The sequence below is a fragment of the Herpailurus yagouaroundi genome, unplaced genomic scaffold (genome assembly GCF_014898765.1).
Source record: "Herpailurus yagouaroundi ecotype Mexico unplaced genomic scaffold, PumYag 162, whole genome shotgun sequence".
NCBI lineage: Eukaryota > Metazoa > Chordata > Mammalia > Carnivora > Felidae > Herpailurus > Herpailurus yagouaroundi.
The window spans coordinates 19,026,538-19,046,675 of record NW_024412403.1 but is presented as its reverse complement, the minus strand read 5'-3'; the positions used below and the strand labels follow the sequence as shown (position 1 = coordinate 19,046,675).

The 20,138-nt window shown below is 38.6% G+C and overlaps 1 protein-coding gene across 2 annotated transcripts in view; it reads left to right on the top strand.

Annotated features, from left to right (window-relative positions):
- Positions 1 to 10,087, top strand: part of GABPA (GA binding protein transcription factor subunit alpha) — a 38,073-nt gene extending 27,986 nt beyond the window's left edge. For both annotated transcript variants that reach the window (XM_040484130.1, XM_040484129.1), the window contains exons 7-10: positions 3,427 to 3,480; positions 4,421 to 4,561; positions 4,795 to 4,987; positions 8,998 to 10,087. In XM_040484130.1, coding sequence (XP_040340064.1) covers positions 3,427 to 3,480; positions 4,421 to 4,561; positions 4,795 to 4,987; positions 8,998 to 9,226 — 617 coding nt within the window. In that variant the 3' untranslated portion in view covers positions 9,227 to 10,087. The remainder of the gene's footprint in view (positions 1 to 3,426; positions 3,481 to 4,420; positions 4,562 to 4,794; positions 4,988 to 8,997) is intronic.
- Positions 10,088 to 20,138: the final 10,051 nt, after the last annotated feature.

Here is a 20,138-nt window from a genome sequence, read left to right as displayed (position 1 = left end):
TGACCGCCTGGGGTGCATTCTCTACTGCTGAGTAAGAAATGAGCTCTGGAGACAGGGTTTTTCCTTCACTGATTATAGTTTGTCTCTTTTATGGAATCTCTTAAATATTGGAAAACATATCTATGACACTGACTCACTACATTCGTTACATTTACAGGGTTTATTTCCAGTTTTTCTTAATAGGTAAAGAAATTAAATGTTCTAGTTGAAGTTTTGTCCTTGATTTCACGGTTTTTTTTCTCCTTTGTGCCTTTCAGATAAATAATGAAAACTCTTGAATTGTTTCAGATTTTTAGCATATGAGTCATGTTTACTGAAATGTTTTCATATACGAACTCTAAAGATTAGGACAGGACAATGACGGTGCTTAGACTGCAGTTTTGATTTTTCTCAGATTGGCGGGTTTTCTCTCTCCCCGAGGGCAGCACTTTGGTGTGGCTGTCTGGTTCTCCTAGTGCTTCCCAAAATCTTTAAAGCTCATTCAGCGACTTTTCCTGGTATGGGGAGTAGAGGAATCTCGTGTATCTGTTCATTCATTTCCTTGAAGTGGAGTGGGTCTTCCTCGGAAAAACTCTGCCCTGGAATGTTATTTTCAAAAGTAACAAAGCCCCACAGCTTAGATAAGTATCTTGCAAATTCCTTGCTTATCTGGCCATGGTTCTTTGCTTTGTCCTGGCAAGGAAGGTCCCATCTGGTTTGGGATCCTAATGCCCAGTTCTGAATTGGGGGATTGGTAGGTTGATGTGTAAAGGCTATTTCTGGCAGATTTTCTGTAATTCACAAGCCTCATTTCCCAGAACAGGCTTTTCTGAGCACAGTCAGGTACTCTGGCCGGTCTTGTAGCGTGAAGTCTATAGCATATGTCTTACGAACCCGGCGTCTATCATCTAGTCGTCCTCCGTGATCTTGTTAGATTCTCCACCTGGGTCACCCCCACCTTCCTGCAGTTCATCTGGAAACTTCATCCGAGTCCTGCTGTAGTGGCGAGGATAATTAGGAATATTCCATTACTGACAGCTTTTTGAAGAGCCTCTTGAAATGCTGTCACCAAAGCCAAAGCTCTCAGTTTGCAGAGGACCTCCTTTAGGAAAAAGAATTGCCTTGTATCTTTAGTGTCTAAAGTTTCTTCATAAAATGGATTCATTTCACCCAGAGCGCTGCCTCTTAGGATGATTCTTTTGTACGTGGCCAGGATTTGAGGGCTACAGTAGAGGAATATGATAGGTAGTCTGTGTGGTCTTGAACCCAGTTTTCAAAACCTCCTCTGTGTTGTGCCTTAATCTTGAGAGTTCCCAGGAGACAGACCAAACTCCATTCTGAGACTCAGAGCTTAGAAGCTGATCTTACAAGTTGGTAACACATGGGTTTTGCGATGGTGACTCCCTGTGTTGCCTCTTTTTTTTTTTTTTAATATATTTTTTAAATATTTATTTATTTATCTTTGAGTGAGAGAGAGAGAGAGAGAGAGAGAGAGCAAGCATGGGAGTAGGAGGCGGGTGGGGAATCCCAAGGTGGCTCCACACTGTCAGCACAGAGCCCAGTGCGGGGCTCAGTTTCATGAACTTGTGAGATCATGACCTGAGCTGAAATCAAGAGTCAGGCGCTCAACTGACTGAGCCACCCAGGTGCCCTTCTTTTGCCTCTTTTTAGGCGAGGGCATCTGTGTTCATTTAAGCCACAAATGGAACAATTTCTATTTCAGTAGCACTTTGCTTCTTCAAGGTGCCTTTATAAAATTTGGGGGGAAATCTACAAATGTGGGGCATGGATTTTTCTTCAAGAGACACAACAGTTCTTGAGGAGAATGCTCAGAACTAGGAATCTGGATGAAATAGTAACATCTTCAGTTTCTGGAAAGTTAAGCTTTGTTTCATGCATTATGCTTTTTTGTTTGTTTGTTTAAGTTTATTAATTTATTTTGAGAGAGAGAAAGCACAAGTCAGAGAGGAGCTCTGAGAGGAAGAGAAAGTCCCAGGCAGGCTCTGCATTGTCTATACAGAGCCTGACACAGGGCTTGAACCCACAAACTGCGAGATCATGACCTGAGCCGAAGTCAGACACTTAACCAACTGGGCCACCCAGGCACCCTCGGCATTGTGCTGTTTGAAAGCATTTTTCTTTAATCCTCATAACAACCTTGTGAGGTGATGGGTGGGGATATCTCATTTAAACATGAGGAAATTAATGTTTAAGTTGGTTGAATAATTTACCAAAGTCACGCAGCCAGTAAGTGAGGGCTAAGATCAGAACGAAGATCTATCGAGGCCAGTCCCATATAATTGTATAATCCCCCAAACTCAGGACCCCCAAAGAAAGCTCCCTTCTGACAGGTAGGGTTTAGACTTCTTTTCAGTTTCTCAGTGCTTCCCAGTTCTGTGTGCCTGGAACCGGGCCCTGGCATGGCACCCTAAGTAGCGCTGTGTTGGGTGCCCAGGCTCTAGGACTCACTCAGTACACAGGTGATTGCTGGTAGGAACAATTTCAAGAGAAAAGAATCCAATCCATGATGGACACTAAATAGGTTGAAGTGTTAGAGACTGGGAAATAGGAACTCTTGTTTAAGAAATAAAGAATAGGGGGCACCTGGGTGGTTCAGGCAGTTGAGCGTCCGATTTCAGTTCATGATTTCGCCGTTCGTGAGCTCAAGCCTCACATTGGGCTCACTGCTGTCAGAGCAGAGCCCCCCTCAGATCCTCTGTCCCCCGCTTTCTCTTCCACTTCCCCGCTTGTGCGCTCTCTTTCTCTCAAAAATAAATAAATCTTTAAAAAAAAGAAAGAAAGGGTAGCAAAAGATGAGTGATGAATGGTTCTCTGAAGGGTTATATTAGGACTTTTTACAATGTAACTCTCATATGGAGAGCTATATTTGTAACCATTATTACATTATTTGATTCACTTGTGACTTTTAGGACCACTACAATTTTATTGAAAATTTAGCTATCTTTAAGAAGGAGCCTTTATAAAGTTAAAGCAATCTTATTCAAAACTTTTATCCAGTCTGTTAGATTAATAAATTATGAAGATCTGTCATCTTGACTGAGAACGTACATCTAAAGAATGTAGATCTAAGCCATTTCAGTGTGGTGTATATAGTCTCATCTTTGATCTGATCTTGAAGAGTCCCCTGTTTTACATGGTTTTATACAGAAGGAGATATAGATACAGATATTTATGTTTAGAAAACCGTGATTCTCTGAATAACTTTTCTTACCATTCAAAGAATTAGAGCTTTCCATCTGCTGCTTGTCTTAAAAATATCTTTTCCTTGCAAAGTGACTATCAAGTATTTCTTAGGTTATTCTGCCAATGAGTTTTGTTGAATGCTTTGCTTTTTTGTTTGGTTGGTTGGTTCGGGTGGGTTTTACTAACTTGAGTTTGATTTTCTGGATTTAAATATAAACAGAAATTTTTATGTATGTTCTTCAGATGTGTTGGCAAGCCAAGAACAACAGATGAATGAGATAGTTACAATTGATCAGCGTGAGTATTCATGCACATAGCATGTGGCCCATTTGTCAGTAAGAATTTTTTTTTTTAATTCACTGCAAGGTAATAAAAAGAAAAATTAATTTTTAAACTTTTTATGAAATAATTTAGACATACCAAGAAATGAAGTATAACCATTTATGTGCACCATAAGAATTAGAACTTTTATATATCGCGTTAAATGACTGTCCTGAATTTGGTGTTTATTATTCTGTGCATATTTTATATTTTTATCAAGTAGGTAACCACACTTGATAGTATTGTTTTACACATATTTAAACTTTTTCGGTAAAATGATCATAAACTGTACATATCCTTCTGTAACTTGCTTTTTTGTTTGACAGTTATGAGACCCATATTGATACTTGGTGGTGTAATTTCATTCATTTTCACTGCTGTTAAATATTGTTTTTAAAACTCTGTGACTGGCACTGAATGAGTATTTGTAAGAATGAGTGTGAGATTCTCTATCCCAGGAGTTCTATGCTTCCCACCTGATGAGGGATTACCGTAGCTTTTCTCCAAGTGGGGGCAGGGGTTTGCTCTCACCAGCAGTGCATGGAAGTTCTCGTTTGTCCATATTTTCTCCAACATTTGACACACTGTTGTTAATGAAGAAATATTTTGAAAACAAACGTTTTCATAATTCTTTGCCTAACATATACACACCACTAAGTTAATTCCAAATAAGATCAACACTTACTCCTCAAGTTAAGATTCGCAAACCATACAGCAAACATCATACCTTATCCCCTGAACTTTTTTGGCAATTTTGTTCAAAACTGTTGTGGATTAAGGCTTTTTTGAAACGAGGCCTTTTGTTGAGCTAATTAGAGGGGCATTAGTAAAACTAACTGCATTCTGTGTCTTTCAGTAATTTCTTTCACTGCTTGTTGTGGAAGAGAAGAAAATTTCTCCTTGTTTTTCTTTGCAGCTGTGCAAATTATCCCAGCATCCGTGCAGTCTGCTACACCAACGACTATTAAAGTCATAAATAGTAGTGCAAAGGCAGCTAAAGTACAGAGAGCTCCAAGGATTTCAGGAGAAGATAGAAGTTCTCCTGGGAACAGAACAGGTATTTTTGCATTATCTAATGGTATTTTAAAATTTGTCAAATTAATGTGTATTTCATTTCATTGTATGAAAATGTGAATATGCTATTTCCCTGGCAGTATTTAAACAGCATTTGTAAACAAATGTATTTTTAGCATGGCTGGGAATGAATGACCCAGAGAGTCTGTTTGTTGTCTTTGGCCTGCTGTTAATTCATAGCACTGTGGTCAGCACTTGTCCTTCTTGTCCATGTAGGAAACAATGGCCAAATTCAACTATGGCAGTTTTTGCTAGAACTTCTTACTGACAAGGATGCTCGAGACTGCATTTCTTGGGTTGGTGACGAAGGCGAGTTTAAGCTAAATCAGCCTGAACTGGTTGCACAAAAATGGGGACAACGTAAAAATAAGCCTACAATGAACTATGAGAAACTAAGTCGTGCATTAAGGTAGGCGATGATTTTTTTTTCTTTTTAACATTAAACCTTTCTAAAAAATGACCCCAGAAAGCTAAAGGTTTTACATTTATGTTAAAAATGACTTTTTACAAAGATCTTTAGTGACAATTTTGAGGAACAGTTTCCTTAAAAGATGATTTCAAGCTTATTTGTTTTTATCTGGTTGAAAAGAATATATGTGTTTAACTGTTTAATCTCTGAGTTTTCTGTCATTTACCTAACAGATAAAGATGCTGTCATTTGCATAGGTGAATTGAGTGTAAAGTTTAGCAAAGATGCAGATATTTTCCCTTTTTTATAATTAGGTGCAAAAGATCGACCCATTCCTCTATTTTTTCTTCCCCTTCAACCTGCCTAACTCTGAATATCCAACCTTCACACTGAATTGGAACAGAATAAAATTATTTATAATATCCCATAACTTGTATGAATTTTTTTGACAGAATTACTCTCAGAAATTATGCTTACTACAGTGGGAAATTCAGTATGTTCATTTAAGTAACTGAGAAGTGGGATATATAGAAATATCATGGAATTACTGTCTTTTTTTTGGAAGAGTGAATATAGTGTAAAATAGCTTTGCAATTTACCTCTGTATTTCTAAATAATATGCTTTTACTGGTACTTCATGATTCACTTGAACATTGTGAATTTCACACTGAGAGATTATGATTTACCTCCCATCACTACACACACACACACACACACACACACACACACTTTCTCCACTCTCTTGTCATTACATAATTACATGGAAATTGTGGTTAGATCAATATTCACAGTTATAGGATCATGATCATGTGAGTACTGTTACAGGATTATTTACTTTTCCAAAATAGCATTCCTAAGTAACTAAAATGCTTTCTTTTCAATGTGCTTATCACTTATTTAGTCTCACACACTTTGCCAGCTATCTAAAGATCCTTTCCATATACTTAGAATTAAAACTTTCATTTTTGATGGTTGCTATGAATGTATATAGACAAGTCCCTTCAAAATTACACATAAATTATTAGAATTAATCATTAAGATGTCAGTTCTCCCCAGATTGATCTTAAGTTTCAATGCAGAGACCATCTGGATAAGTTTCTTTGTAGAACTTGACTTGCTGATTGTAAAACATATATGGGAACATGAAGTGCGCAGTAAGCAGGGCATGTGAGGAAGGAGAGCAGTGCGGGAAGTGCTGGAAAGCTTCGACAGTAAGGCAGCGCATGGCTTGCTTAGGAGAGACGAACAGACCGCAGGTTACTACAGTGGAGAGCCCACATAGAGCCAGGTATATAAGAGGATTTGATTTAAAGATGGCAGTGGGGGAAAGACTTGCTTTTCAATCAGCAGAGCCAGGACAGTTGACCAGCCATATGGACAAAGTGAAACTTGAGCCCTTCCTTATACTATACTAGAAATCGGTTCCATGTAGCAAGTCGATAGGAAAACTAGAAAAAATATGCAAGAGACTTAAATAGACACTTCAGAATTTAGATGATACAAATGGCCAGTGACCATATGCCGTGGTGCACAACCTCATTCGTAATCAGGGAAACTTGGTTGGAAACCACCATAAAATGGCACGACACATATCTTCGAATGGCTAAAATTAAAAAGATCGCTGGTACCAGGTGTTGTGAGCACGGGGGTGCTTCTGCACTTTTGGTAGGGACGGAACCTGGAACCCAGCGGTTTCTCTCCTAAGTATTTACCCATCGGAAGCGTCTGCATATGTCCGCACACGTGCTCATAGCAGCATTATTTATAATATCCAGAAACCAAGTATCCGTCTGCAGGAGAGTAAATAAATGAATTATGGTAAACGAGAGTGGACTGTGTATCGAAGAAAATGAACAAAGCTACAAGCGCTGATACAAATGCAATGTAATGTAATGTTCAGTCAAAGAATCAGACCCAAAAGACTGTATATGATTACATTTATAGTGTAAAGTTCAAGAAACGAAAACTAAATTGCAGAGTTTAGGGATGCACTTTTGGGTGATGAGAGTGTAAATACAAGCCATGAATTATCATCATGGAACAGGATTGGATTGTGTTTACCTTTTAGAGTAAAGGAGGGGTGGTGATTTCTGGGAGGGGCCTTGGAGGGATTCTGGGGGCTGGCAGTGTTCTGTCTCCTGACCTAGGTCGTAGTTAACAGGCGAATGTTCACTGAAATAAATCACTGAGCTGTTCACTTGGGTGTGCTGTTTATGTAATATAGTTCACAATTTAAAAGGTTAAAAAAAGACAAGTTTAAGAAAAATCCTATCCAGGAAAATACAGGTATTGTGTACCTTTCTACTTCATTGTAGAGTGGGTACAGATGTGATGCTTGCTATTAGGTGTGGTTGTATGATGCGTCTAGTAGATTGAAAGACATGATAAGTAAAATTAAATTTAGTGTTTGTATTCTTTATCCGTTCTTACCAAGAGAAAGAAGATTATACCAACTCCGTTTTTCTCCTTGACATGTAAAACCACTTTCTTCTTTTACTTTTTTCTCAAGTGTCTGTTACAGCCTTACGTATTATATAGAAATTTTCTTGAGAAGCCGAAATACGAATCTCGTTTTAAACTGGATGACAGGAAGTTGGTGGTTTTTGGGCTGAGATCTAAATTCTGTATTAACGTGATTGGCACAAAAGGAAACACAAGAACTGTGCCCACCCAGTGTGTGGTCTTTCTTACTGAGAGAGTCAACGTGACCGACTGTGACACTTTTGCTCTTCTGGAATTAAAGAAAAGTGACCTAATTTCCTGCATGTAGATCCGCCTTTTCACTAATGGGCTCCTGATTAAATTGAATGACTTTTGTAATAAAATCCTGCCAACTGTGGTAGTTTACACCACTGGTATTTGGGCAAATAGTCATTCCTTTCATAGCTGCTCATTGTCAGATTGGTAAGATGGGCAGTGCAGTTTTAAAACAAAGCCTTCACATTCCACCTGCCCAGATAAGTCTTGACTTACCTTTTCCCTGTTACTGGAATTGACAGTGCATGACAGTAAATCAGGTCTGTTTTTCGGAGTATAAATCTAGCTCTATTTCCATCTCCATACAAACCAGCAGTAAGCTAGACTTCTAGAGGGTTTCCCACAGAGGCAACTCTTGTTTCTTTATGATGTCTTCTTTCCTGGTTTTCTGTATCCTGTCTTTCTTCTGGCCTTTTACTTCTACTTTTGAGGCTCCCTGTTAGATTCGGAGAACTTCTCTCCAAGTTGAGCCTTTACATATTAAAATGGTGATGGTGAAGGTGTGGCTGCATCACAAAGGGTTTTGTACAATGCAGAAAAGAAGGGGACATTCCCACAACCCATTGAATATGTATATTAAAATTTTCTTCTTATTATATGGGTTCTTAATTATTGACATAGCTTATACTTTATAGAGGGCTATGTGCCAGTCATTGTGTGCTAAGTAAGCACTTTGCAAAGATAATCCTTTTAATTCTCAACAATTCTGTGAGGGTAAGTGCTATTTTTAACCTCATTGTATAGATGGGGAATAAAAACTTTGCGGGGCACCTGGCTGGCTCAGTCAGTACAACATCCGACTCTAGGATCTCAGGGTCATGAGTTCAAGCCCCCATTGGGTGCAGAGCCTACTTTAAAAAACAAAAACAACTTAGAGAAAATTTGGCTTTCCTGTGGTCACAAAATCACAAAGGTAGTTAAGTAGAGACGCTGGGTTTTGAATCTTGACATTCTGACTCCAGGCCCTTGTTCTTAGGTTCTGTGACCACTCCCACGGTTTTTTGTTTTGTTTAACATTGTTTATTTTTAAAGTAGTATTTTATCATAATTGTGGAAATGTGTTGAGCATTGAAATTTTAGTAAGTCATGTTTTGAAGTTTGCTTGGACCGTAACTTCAATGTTAATTGCTGTTGGGGTAGACGCAGTACTCTACCGGGCTCCTGCTTATGTAAGAATCTGTGAAATATCGTAAGTAAGAAGTCCAAATTCTGTATTTTTTACATGGTCCCAATGTGTCCTTCTCTTTTTAAAGGTATTATTATGATGGGGACATGATTTGTAAAGTCCAAGGCAAGAGATTTGTGTACAAGTTTGTCTGTGACTTGAAGACTCTTATCGGATACAGTGCGGCAGAGTTGAACCGCTTGGTCACGGAGTGTGAACAGAAGAAACTGGCGAAGATGCAGCTTCATGGGATTGCCCAGCCGGTCACGGCGGTCGCCCTGGCCACTGCTTCTCTGCAAACGGAAAAGGATAATTGAGCCCGGACCTTCTGGGAGCCCAAGGTCTTTCTTAAACGTTAGAGCAAGTGTTGCTCTTACCTTTATTACTGAATTTGAATCTTCTTTTATTTCTAGACTGTACAATCCGATGCATGATTTTTTTATAAATGTTTCATACTCTTGTGAATTTGGATCTTTTTACTTTGAAGCATATATTTTAGAATACGTGTATGTTAAGGATCGCCACAATGTCTTCAGCGTGAAGTCAGGCTCATTGTGGGATAGTTTGGTAACAGTCAGGAAAGCTAAACTGGTCAGTATTAATGTCTAGCCCTACCAAAAATAGCCAGTAGCATCTGAGGATGAAGAATGAATGAAGTATCTCCAGGAAACAGTCTGGCTTAACTATTTTTGAAAATATAACTGTTTCCCCTCTCTGCTGCTTTAGATGTTGCTTTACATAGAACCAGAAAGTGGAATTTTTCACAGCTACAGCATGTGTGCCTGTTTCATCTAATCAAGCAGAGCTAAAATATTCATATCAAATAAAACTATAATATTAATAAGTTACTAAACTGAGAGTATCAAGTTATTAAAATAGTTTATATATTTGCAAGCAAAGGACAATAAGAAGTCGACTGGCAGAAGAGCACTGCCGAAGAAGGAGATCCAGGTTGAAATCTGGCTTAACTCCAGCTAATTTTAAGGATTTTCTGTATAGATTATTCATAATGTCAGGCCAGGATTTAAATTATTTTAAGAGAGGCATTTAATTCTAATAAACCAACTATTACAAAAATCCTGAAATGATCTCTGTTTTTCCTGTCAGAGATTGAAAAAAACGGAAAGGTATACCTCAGCCAGAAAATAAAAGTTTGGTTTAGTTTGGTTTGGTATGGATTGCTTTGTTTCTTTCTTTGTTTTCATTGCCTATTCTGCCTGCAGGTGTATTATGCAAAAGCAGCTTATAGAGTCATTGTGTTTCTGATCAAAGGAAGCCTTGAAATCAGTCTGCAGTTAACCTTACCTTTCCAGACAACAACAAATTAGTTGCCAGTACATTTAAAAGGAAATTCTGACCTCCAGTATAGGCAAGTCTTCTCTCAAAACCAAATTTCCCATCTATTTAACTTTTTCCTTTTGAATATTATGTATGTGTGAGTACCCGTATATCTGTATACATGTCCAATTGACCATTTTGTTGTATGTATAACTGTACACATATATGAATACATGATGATATTCAAAAGGAAATGTATTTTAAAAGACAATACCTCATTTAAAAAAAAATTTTAATTACATGATCCCCATATCTATGAAAACGTCATCACAATCCAACACTAAACAGAAATCACTAGAAATGTCTTTCTTTTTTTGCTTGGTTTCCTTTCTTTTTTTCTTTTTGTTTTTTGTTTTAAGGCTGCGATACATGAATCGAAAGGAGATGCTGGCAGAGAGCTTTTTAATCCTCTTAGAGCAGGAGATTGATTCTCAGATATTTCTTTATGCACCTTCTCCCTCATCATTTCCTTTATAGCCATCTCCCTGAACAGCTTTATAAAAGCTCAGCTGCTTTTGTCTAACCCGGAGGAAAGGCGGTGGTAGTGAGTCAAGGAGGCATCGCTTGCAGTCGCTGCCACCAGAACCAGATGGTCGTTTATGTTGAGCCGTAGCAGGAGGCGAATTGAGGAACAAGCAGGAGAGGAAGGATCTTCTTTTCTGGTCACCTCAGATCGTGACTTGAAGTGCTGTGGCTGGAGGACTGCGTAATGTCAGTCCCTTTATATTATCAAGTCATTTAAGGCCCCCCAGTAGATGCCGGAAAAAAATAACACTTGTAGCTTCTATTTTTACCTTTTTATAAACACATACAGAAGAGACTGACAAACTATTAGTTTAATTTGGGCACGGCGACTGTAAGAGTATCCGAGTAGAATGACAGCATGAAGTCCTGTATAGAAGCTCCAGGTTCACGTAAGAAATAGATCACTAAAGAGGTTTTGCCCCATCTTCTGGTCTGGAGAGTTGACACTTTGCTTATAGTTGTAAAACCATAAAAAAGTATACTCCTCTGGTATATTATCAGCAACTTAAAAGTTTTGACTTTAACATTTAAAATGCTTTTGCAGAGACATTATTTTAAAGTTTTAGCAAAGATGACAGACTTCCTCTATGTTGCAATTATATGTATATGTGTATTTTAAGGCAAGGAACACCCACGTTCTTTTAGATCCTAAAGGCAAACTATTGCTTCTTTTCTCTAAGTCCTCAGGTTCCTTTTTTTTTTTTTTTAAATACATCCTACCCATTTTTCTTCCTTTGGCAGTTTTTATTCCCCGTTATAACTTGAACAAGGATCATTCTCCTACAGGATCAGGTGCTATTTCTTTCTTCTTCATCTGTCATCATCACTTCGTATACTGTAACATAGGTGAAGTCATGAGACTCATTTCCCCAGTGGAGTCAAGAAACTCGAGTGACTTTTTCTCAACTTACATATTAAATTGTTCCCATCGTCCGTGTTGAGGTTACAAATCATCAGAAAGCCAGGTAGTCTCTTCTTTTATTGAAAGATATAACTTGTGTCGTAAGAGAAAATAGAATTCATGTTATTCACTCTTTGCTGTTCTTATGAATAAATTTTCAATAGGAGAATTTACAGTATACTTAAAGGAAGAAAGAATCATTGGCCATCTTTTGTCCCCTCTAAGTACAAAAATAAGGAAATGCCCGTTTTTGTCTTAAAACTTGTTTTCCGCGTGAGGTTCTCCCTGAGCCAACTTTCATGTGTACCTAGCCCTAAGTTGGAAAATGCGTGTTGATACTGGAAAGTCAGACACACTAAACAGAAATGCTGTGTGGTTGACCTTCACGTGGAACGACCGGCTTGACACGTTCGCGTGTGTGCATCCGTGTCCGTTAAGTACTTGTTCTTCTCTCCCGATTAATGGGGACACTCGAGGATGATACTCCTTTCAAGGGCTGTACCTCCCATCACTTTGGGTGAGGTCAGCTGTTTTCCATACTCATCGTTTTATGCTACCGCCTTTTAAAAAGAACTAGTGTATCTTTGAAATAGCACAAAAATGTTTTAAGATTCATAATTACCAAACAACCTGTGACTAACTTAATGTCTTCACATCTAGAAGGTGTAAAAATATTGATATTTCAGTGATATTTCACTTGCTGCCAGAAAAAAAAAATATTCTCAGTCTTTTGTAAACGGAAGGAGGATTTTTGCCTACATTTTTACTCTTTAAATAAAGACACTTATACGGTCATAATAACAATTATGTATTTCTTTGTGGGTTTTATTTTTTTTGTAATTTTACATAAAACAGTTATTTTCTATTTTTACTCAGATAAAATATTTGTGCATAAAATGTAAAAATAGTAATATGAGAAAAATAAAACTATTATACAGTATATATCTGTGTTTTTGGAAGTTTTTTTCCCTGCATAAAAAAAAAATGGTTGTCAAATTCCTGGAATATTGGGTTGGAGGAAAATATGACCGTCCACATCTGCTGTATTGTGCATGAGTCCCATGTAGTTAACTATCGATTTGGGAAGAACTGACTCCACAACTAAAATTAGATGTTACAGTTTAGTCTTTATTTTTTAAGTTTATTTAGTTATTTTGAGAGAGAGAAAGAGCATGAGTGGGGGAGGGGGAGGGGCAGAGAGAATCCCAAGCAGGCTCCACACCATCAGCTGTCAGTGCACAGCCAGATGCCGGGCTCAAACTCACGAACCAGGAGATCGTGACCTGAGCCTGAGTCGGCTGCTCAACCGACGGAGCCACTCAGATGCCCCTAGAGTTTAGTCTTTATGAAAAAATAGATGAAATCGCATCCACAGAGCCAAACTGGTTTAGAACAGCAACAGAAGAAATGGTGACACTGACTGAGTGTTAGTAATTGTCAAAAGGCAAGCCAATGATTGTTCAGGTAGAGGTTCTTGGTAAGCCATTTTTTTTTTTTAACTAAAAAGAATTACCTGTTTATGTTGCCTGTGTAACAAGACGCTTCAGCCAGGACCAGAGTATACAGAATCAAAGGATTCAGGGAAAAACGTGCTGTATGTTATTTATGGTCAAGCCAAACTCTGACATGCTTAAAAAATTACGGCTTGGTGAAATGAACTGCTTTAAAAACACAATCTAATCTTACTAAGTTTGAAGTCATGAAAATAATCGGAAAATTAGGTGCATTTGTTCTCTCAAAACACTGGCTTTTTGTGTGTGTGTACGACTCGAAAGCTTAATTTGCAAGCCAACCGCTTGTTTAAAAGGTTTTTTTACTACTAGCAAACTGATTTAAAATACTTAGACTGATTTTAAAACCTCTGGTGAAGGACCACTTTTATTTCCAGTGTGTCAGAGACTGAAACTCTTACATAAAACTCTCAGATGCATGAGTAGAAGGGTGGAGGACATGGGAAATTGTTTAAAGGGTATAAATTTTTAGCTTCGCAAGATGAAAAATTTCTGGATATTGGTTACACAAGAATGAATATACTTAACATTACCAAACTGTACACATACATGTGGGCAAGACGGTAAATTGTCTATTTTACCACAATATAAATGTTTTTTTGAAAAATGAATCACAAGAAGAATTTAATAATTCCATGTAACTCACCATATTACACAATACAGGGGGACAAACCTGATCATCTCAATAGAGGCAGGAAAAATATCCAGTAAAATTTCACATCTGCTCCTGATAAAAACTGAACAAACTAGAATTAAGAGAACTTCCTTAACCTGACACAATATCTCTGAAAAACCTGCAGCTAACCTCATACATAATAGTTTGTCTTCCTTCTAAGGTTTTTGAAAAGGCAAAGAGATAGAGCCTGTAAAATAAGAGAAAGCATACAGATTTAAAAAAAAAAACAAAAAAACAAAAAAAAAACAACTACAGTTAGAGGCTCCTTGGTGACAGTTTAGCATCCAACTTCAGCTCGGGTCATGACCTCACCGTTCTTGGGATTGAACCCTGATAGTGCGGAGCCTGCTTGGGATTCTCTCTCCCTCTCTCAAAATGAACTTTAAAACCACCACCACAACAATTAGAATTAATGAAAACAACTAGAATTAATCAATGAATTTAGTGAGGTATGGTACCAGATCAATGTACAAAACTCAATGTTATTTCTACATGCTACCAACAAATAATTGGAAATTGAAATGTAAAAGTTACCATTTACAATAGTATTTTGAAAGCATGAAATAATTAGGGACAAATGTAACAAAATTTGTGCAAGACTCATCCAACGAAAACCACAGAAACTGCTAAGAAACTAATGAAAATCTGAATGGAGAGGTATACCGTAATAGTGACTTGGAAGTCTTAATTTTGTAAATGTTAACTGTCCCTAAGTTAGTGTATAAATAGTGCAATTCAACTCAAAATTCTAGGAGTCTTTTTTTGTAAACGAGCTGATGGTGAAATTTATTTGTAAGTGCAAATGACCCAGAATAGCCAAAATAATTTTGAGAAGAAATTAGAGTAGTGGCATTATGTAAAGATTTGCTATTTAACACCACACTACGGGGTGCCTGGGTGCTCAGTCAGTTGAGCATCCTACTCTTGATTTCGCTCAGGTTGTGATCCCAGGGTTGTGGGATCGAGTCCCAAGTCAAGCTCTTCACTGAGCGTGGGGCCTCCTGAAGATTCTGTCTCTCACTGTCTCTCTGTGTCTGTCTGTCTGTCTCTTTCTCCCGCTCTCACTTCCTTTCTCTAAAAAAAAAAAAAAAATGTTTTAAGTTGCTAAACTTAAAAAAAAAGCTACAGTAATTAAGATGTGGTGTTGAAATAGGAATAGACACAACCAATGAACAGAACAGAGTCCAGAAAAAGACTCACACATAGATAGTTAATTGATTTTATGGCAAAGGTGCCAAGGTAATTCAATAGGGAAAGGATGGTCTTTTCAATGAATGTTGGAACACTGGATATGTTTATGGATAAGAATGAGCGTCACTCCCTACCTCGTATCACACGTAAACATCAGATGGATAAAGAAACAGATCGTCAAGCTAAATATAAAGACCAAGACTCTAAAACATAAAACGAAATTTTCATGATCTTGGGGTAAAGATTTCTTAGATAAGATAGAAAAAGCAAAAGCATTAAAAAGTCCGTAAAATCGGGCACCTGGGTGGCTCAGGAGTTGAAGCGTCCCGCTTCCACTCAGGTCATGAACTCACGGTTCCTGATTTCAAGCCATATATCAGGCTCTGTGTCGACACTGCAGAGCCTGCTTGGGGTTCTTGCTCCCTCTCTCCCTGTCTCTGTTTCTCTCAAAATAAATAATTTTTTTTTTTTTAGGTCAGCAAAATCAACTGCATCACCGTTTGTTGAAACCTCAGTTTTTTGATAATTTTAAAAGGCAAAACACAGACTAGGAAAAATAATTGCAAAACATAATCTTACAAAGTTCTCATTTCAAAAAACTATAGAACTCCTAATAAGAGTTCGTGGCATGGGGCGCCTGGGTGGCGCAGTCGGTTAAGCATCCGACTTCAGCCAGGTCACGATCTCGCGGTCCGTGAGTTCGAGCCCCGCGTCGGGCTCTGGGCTGATGGCTCAGAGCCTGGAGCCTGTTTCTGATTCTGTGTCTCCCTCTCTCTCTGCCCCTCCCCCGTTCATGCTCTGTCTCTCTCTGTCACAAAAAAATAAATAAACGTTAAAAAAAAAAAAAAATTAAAAAAAAAAGAGTTCGTGGCCAACAGGTTTCAACAAATACTTCACCAAAAATAAAATGATATACAGACATCCAGCAAAGCATACGAAAGCTAAAATTGTTGAAAATTTAAAAAGTCTCACAACACCAAGTGCTGGCGGTGGCATGGGCCCCATGGAAAGTATGCACATTGCTGGTGAAAATGTAAACTAGCACACTTCTTTGGAAAAGGTAGACACATTTTTGTCCCAAGCCAGCAATTCCAATCCTAGGTGTTTACCTAACAGAAACAGTTATCTAAACAGAATACCTATTGAAGGACTGTATACTCGTGTTTACAGCACCTTATTCATAATGGCCCCAAACTGTGAACAATCCAAATGCCTGTCGACAGGGAACTGAATAAATTGTGGAATACCCAGACAGCAATAAAAAGAACTGAGCCCCTCTAGGAAAGGCATATCTCATCTCTAAAGACAGAAGGCAGATCAGTGGCCACCTAGGGCTGGGGATGAGGGTAACTTTCTGTAGTGGGCACAATGAAATTTTGAGGGGTAATGAATATATCCCTACATTATGTTTTGTCAATGATTCCACGGCTGGAAAAATTTGCCAAAAACTCATTTAAATGTACATTTAAAATGGCAGGCATGAGGAGACCTAAATTACACCTCAATGAAGTTAAAAACTGAATTGCTAGGGGGCGCCTGGGTGGCGCAGTCGGTTAAGCGTCCGACTTCAGCCAGGTCACCATCTCACTGTCCGTGAGTTCGAGCCCCGCGTCGGGCTCTGGGCTGATGGCTCAGAGCCTGGAGCCTGTTTCTGATTCTGTGTCTCCCTCTCTCTCTGGTCCTCCCCCGTTCATGCTCTGTCTCTCTCTGTCCCAAAAATAAATAAACGTTGAAAAAAAAAAACTGAATTGCTAGAAAAACAAAATGAAAAAGATTAAAGTACATATCCACTTAAAAAAAATTTTTTTTCCCGGGGGGGCGCCTGGATGGCTCAGTCGGTTAAGCGTCCAACTTCGGATCAGGTCATGATCTTGTGGTTTGTGAGTTCGAGCCCCGCATCAGGCTCTGTGCTGACAGCTCAGAGCCTGGAGCCTGCTTCGGATTCTGTGTCTCCCTCTCTCTCTGCCCCTCCCCTGCTCATGCTCTGTCTCTCTCTGTCTCAAAAATAAATGAAAACATTAAAAAAAAAAAAAAGAAATGGAATTTAAAAAAAAAAGCAAAGTGGGGATGATTAGACAAATCTGCGGTATTGTATTTTTTAAGCCAAAATTTTTGGTGTCAAGTTCCAGAAGTGGCAGGATTCCCATCCTGCTAAGACATTATTCAGGGACTCAAAATTCATCCTCACCTTTCTTGTCCCACAAGCTGAAAAAAAGCAGCTGCCAAGCAAAATTCTTATGACAAGTCCTTGTCAAATTCTGAGAACCAAACGAAGCAAAGCAGTGAAGTCTGAGAGCAGTTAAGTTTCAGGAGAATTTAGCAAACGAAGTCAAAAGGCTTTCAGAGGTGAAATCTTTCAGCTGGGTGGATTTAGGGCTGACATATTCCCTGATATGTACTGGATAAACTTTCATACTGCTGGGGAAAACATTCTCTATTTATTTCCTGAGTAAAAATGATCTCCTCTCATCCCTGTTGAGAAATAAATAATGCCACGTATCTTCCCAAAGAAAAATAAAAGTAAGGTTATTTTCTACATTTTCACTTTGCGACGATATCGGAATGTCCTTTGGCTATTTGGTTTTCAAGTCATTGGCAAAATCTTTGAAACAGAATGATCCTGAGTGTTCTCTCTCAGATGAGAAGTAGTTGAACTTGTATCACCTTGTGGGACCCATTCAGAGTAAATGAGATACACCGTGGAAGCCAGAAGCCGTGTTCACTCCTTCTGAGTGTCAATGATTATCTCAGCCTACTAAAAAGCATCCCAGAAATCAGAAGGAGTGAATGTTGTGCTTTAGACATCTTTACTCCAGAATCAGGATACTAGTTTCCTGGAGTAAATCTTCCTGTATTTTCTCCATTCCCCAAAAGCTGATAACTAGATCAATTTAGTGTCTCTTTTGAGGTGGAGTGTGGATAGGGACAGTATTTCTTCACCCTGTTCTAATTGACATGCTTTTTCTTTTTGTCCTTCTTTTCTTCCCAGTTCTCTGCCTGTCAAAAATCTTATTGTTCTTTATTGGCCTGAATTGGTCATTCTCTCCTTCTCAAACATACTTTCGTTTCCATCTAAGCCATCTATGTGATAGCAAATGTCAATTATCTACACTTGACCTCTCCCAGAATCCAAGAATAATATCTTCACCTGCTTACAAGGACATATAATAGAACATTTTAATCTAAATACAGTAAAACCTTGGTCTGTGAGCATAATTCGTTCCAGAAACATGCTTGTATTCCAAAACACTTGTATATCAAAGCAAATTTCCCCATAAGAAATAATGGAAACTCAGATGATTCATTCCATAACCCCAAAACAGTCACATAAAAATGATTACAATCCTGTAATATAATACAAAATAATGAAGAAAATACAAAATGTAAAGAAAAATAAATTCACCTGTATTTACCTTTGAAAACCTTTGTGGCTGGTGTGAGGGAGACAAGAGAGAGGAGGGTTATTGTGTAGAATGACTTTCACTATCACTAAGGGAATCGCTACTATTGGCTCAATGGAATCTTCTTCTTTCTGTACAACTTTAACAAGGAACCTATCCAATGGCACTTGTTTGCCTCCTTTTGAGGATTTCGCGGAAATGTGACACTGCATTGTAGTTAAACAGATTCATCCTTCACAATGCTACAGCTTTATTCGGGTGGTGCTTTTCTGCAAAATTTTGCACTTTTCCACATTTTACACATCTCCATTATCTCATTTGAAGTGAGGGATTCCTCCTCCTTCTTTTCCTCCTCCTCTGCAGATGAGAGACAGACGCAGACTTCTTATAAAATCTTGCAATTTCAGCCACTCACATACCTCGTTCATGCTTCTTGGTGATCTCCTTCTTAACGTCCACTCTACTCATCTCCTTCTTCTTACCACCTTTCTTTTCAACCTTTTTCTGCATGGGGACCATTGTATATGCTCGCATGGACATTGACTACATGTACAGTGTTAATAAGCTCTTGTCATATACTGTATTTCATGTAACTGGCAATGAGGCAGCAGAGGAAAGTGTCTCTATCTGCAGGCAGCCTGACCTAGAATGAAGCAAAGCATTCCTAAGCTTACTCTTGTATGGAAAAGCGAAGGACTGTCCATAGGGGCTTGGAAGTGACAAAAAATCCACCAGCGCCAGTTGCGGGCACCTTCCAACGTTCTGAAAAATCACTGATTTCTGCCAAACCCCACGGCCTGAGACCGAGCATTCAAGCATGGGAGACAATCACCCACAATCCCACAACGCGTGCGTGAGAGAGAGAGAGGGAAGAACCGTTAGTTCAGTTGTGATCATGTGACGTTCAGCATCACACAGTATTCATATTGCAGGACATCACTTATTTATCAAGGTAAAAGGCATTAGAAATGTTTGCTTGTCTTGTGGAACACTTGCAGAACAAGTTCCTCACAATCCAAGGCTTTACTGTGGGTCAAAAAAAGAGAGAGTTTTAATTCTCCAACTCACTTCTGCTCTTGTCAGTTTTTCCCTTCTCAGTACATAGCGCCCCAATCCACTCAACTGCTCAAAAGGAAGGACTCAAAATTTTCCTGATTCCTCTGTTTTTCTCATTCTTACATCCAATCTATCAGTAAATATTTTATCACTAATATCGTCCATCCCCTCTCTTGCACCCCCACTACTACTAACCCCATTGTCTAAGCCCCCAACACTCAATGTGGATTTCAGGAAGAGTCTCTTCTAATATGGTAAGTTACATTGAGTAATTTTTTTTTAAATTTTTTTTTTCAACGTTTATTTATTTTTGGGACAGAGAGAGACAGAGCATGAATGGGGGAGGGGCAGAGAGAGAGGCAGACACAGAATCGGAAACAGGCTCCAGGCTCTGAGCCATCAGCCCAGAGCCTGACGCGGGGCTCGAACTCAGGGACTGCGAGATCGTGACCTGGCTGAAGTCGGACACTTAACCGACTGCGCCACCCAGGCGCCCCTACATTGAGTAATTTTTTAATGTTAAACCAATCTGGCTTTCCTGGAATTAATCCCACTTGGTCCTGATATATCATCATTTTGATACATTGCTGTATTGAATTTACTAGTATTTTGTTGAGGTTTTTTTTTTTT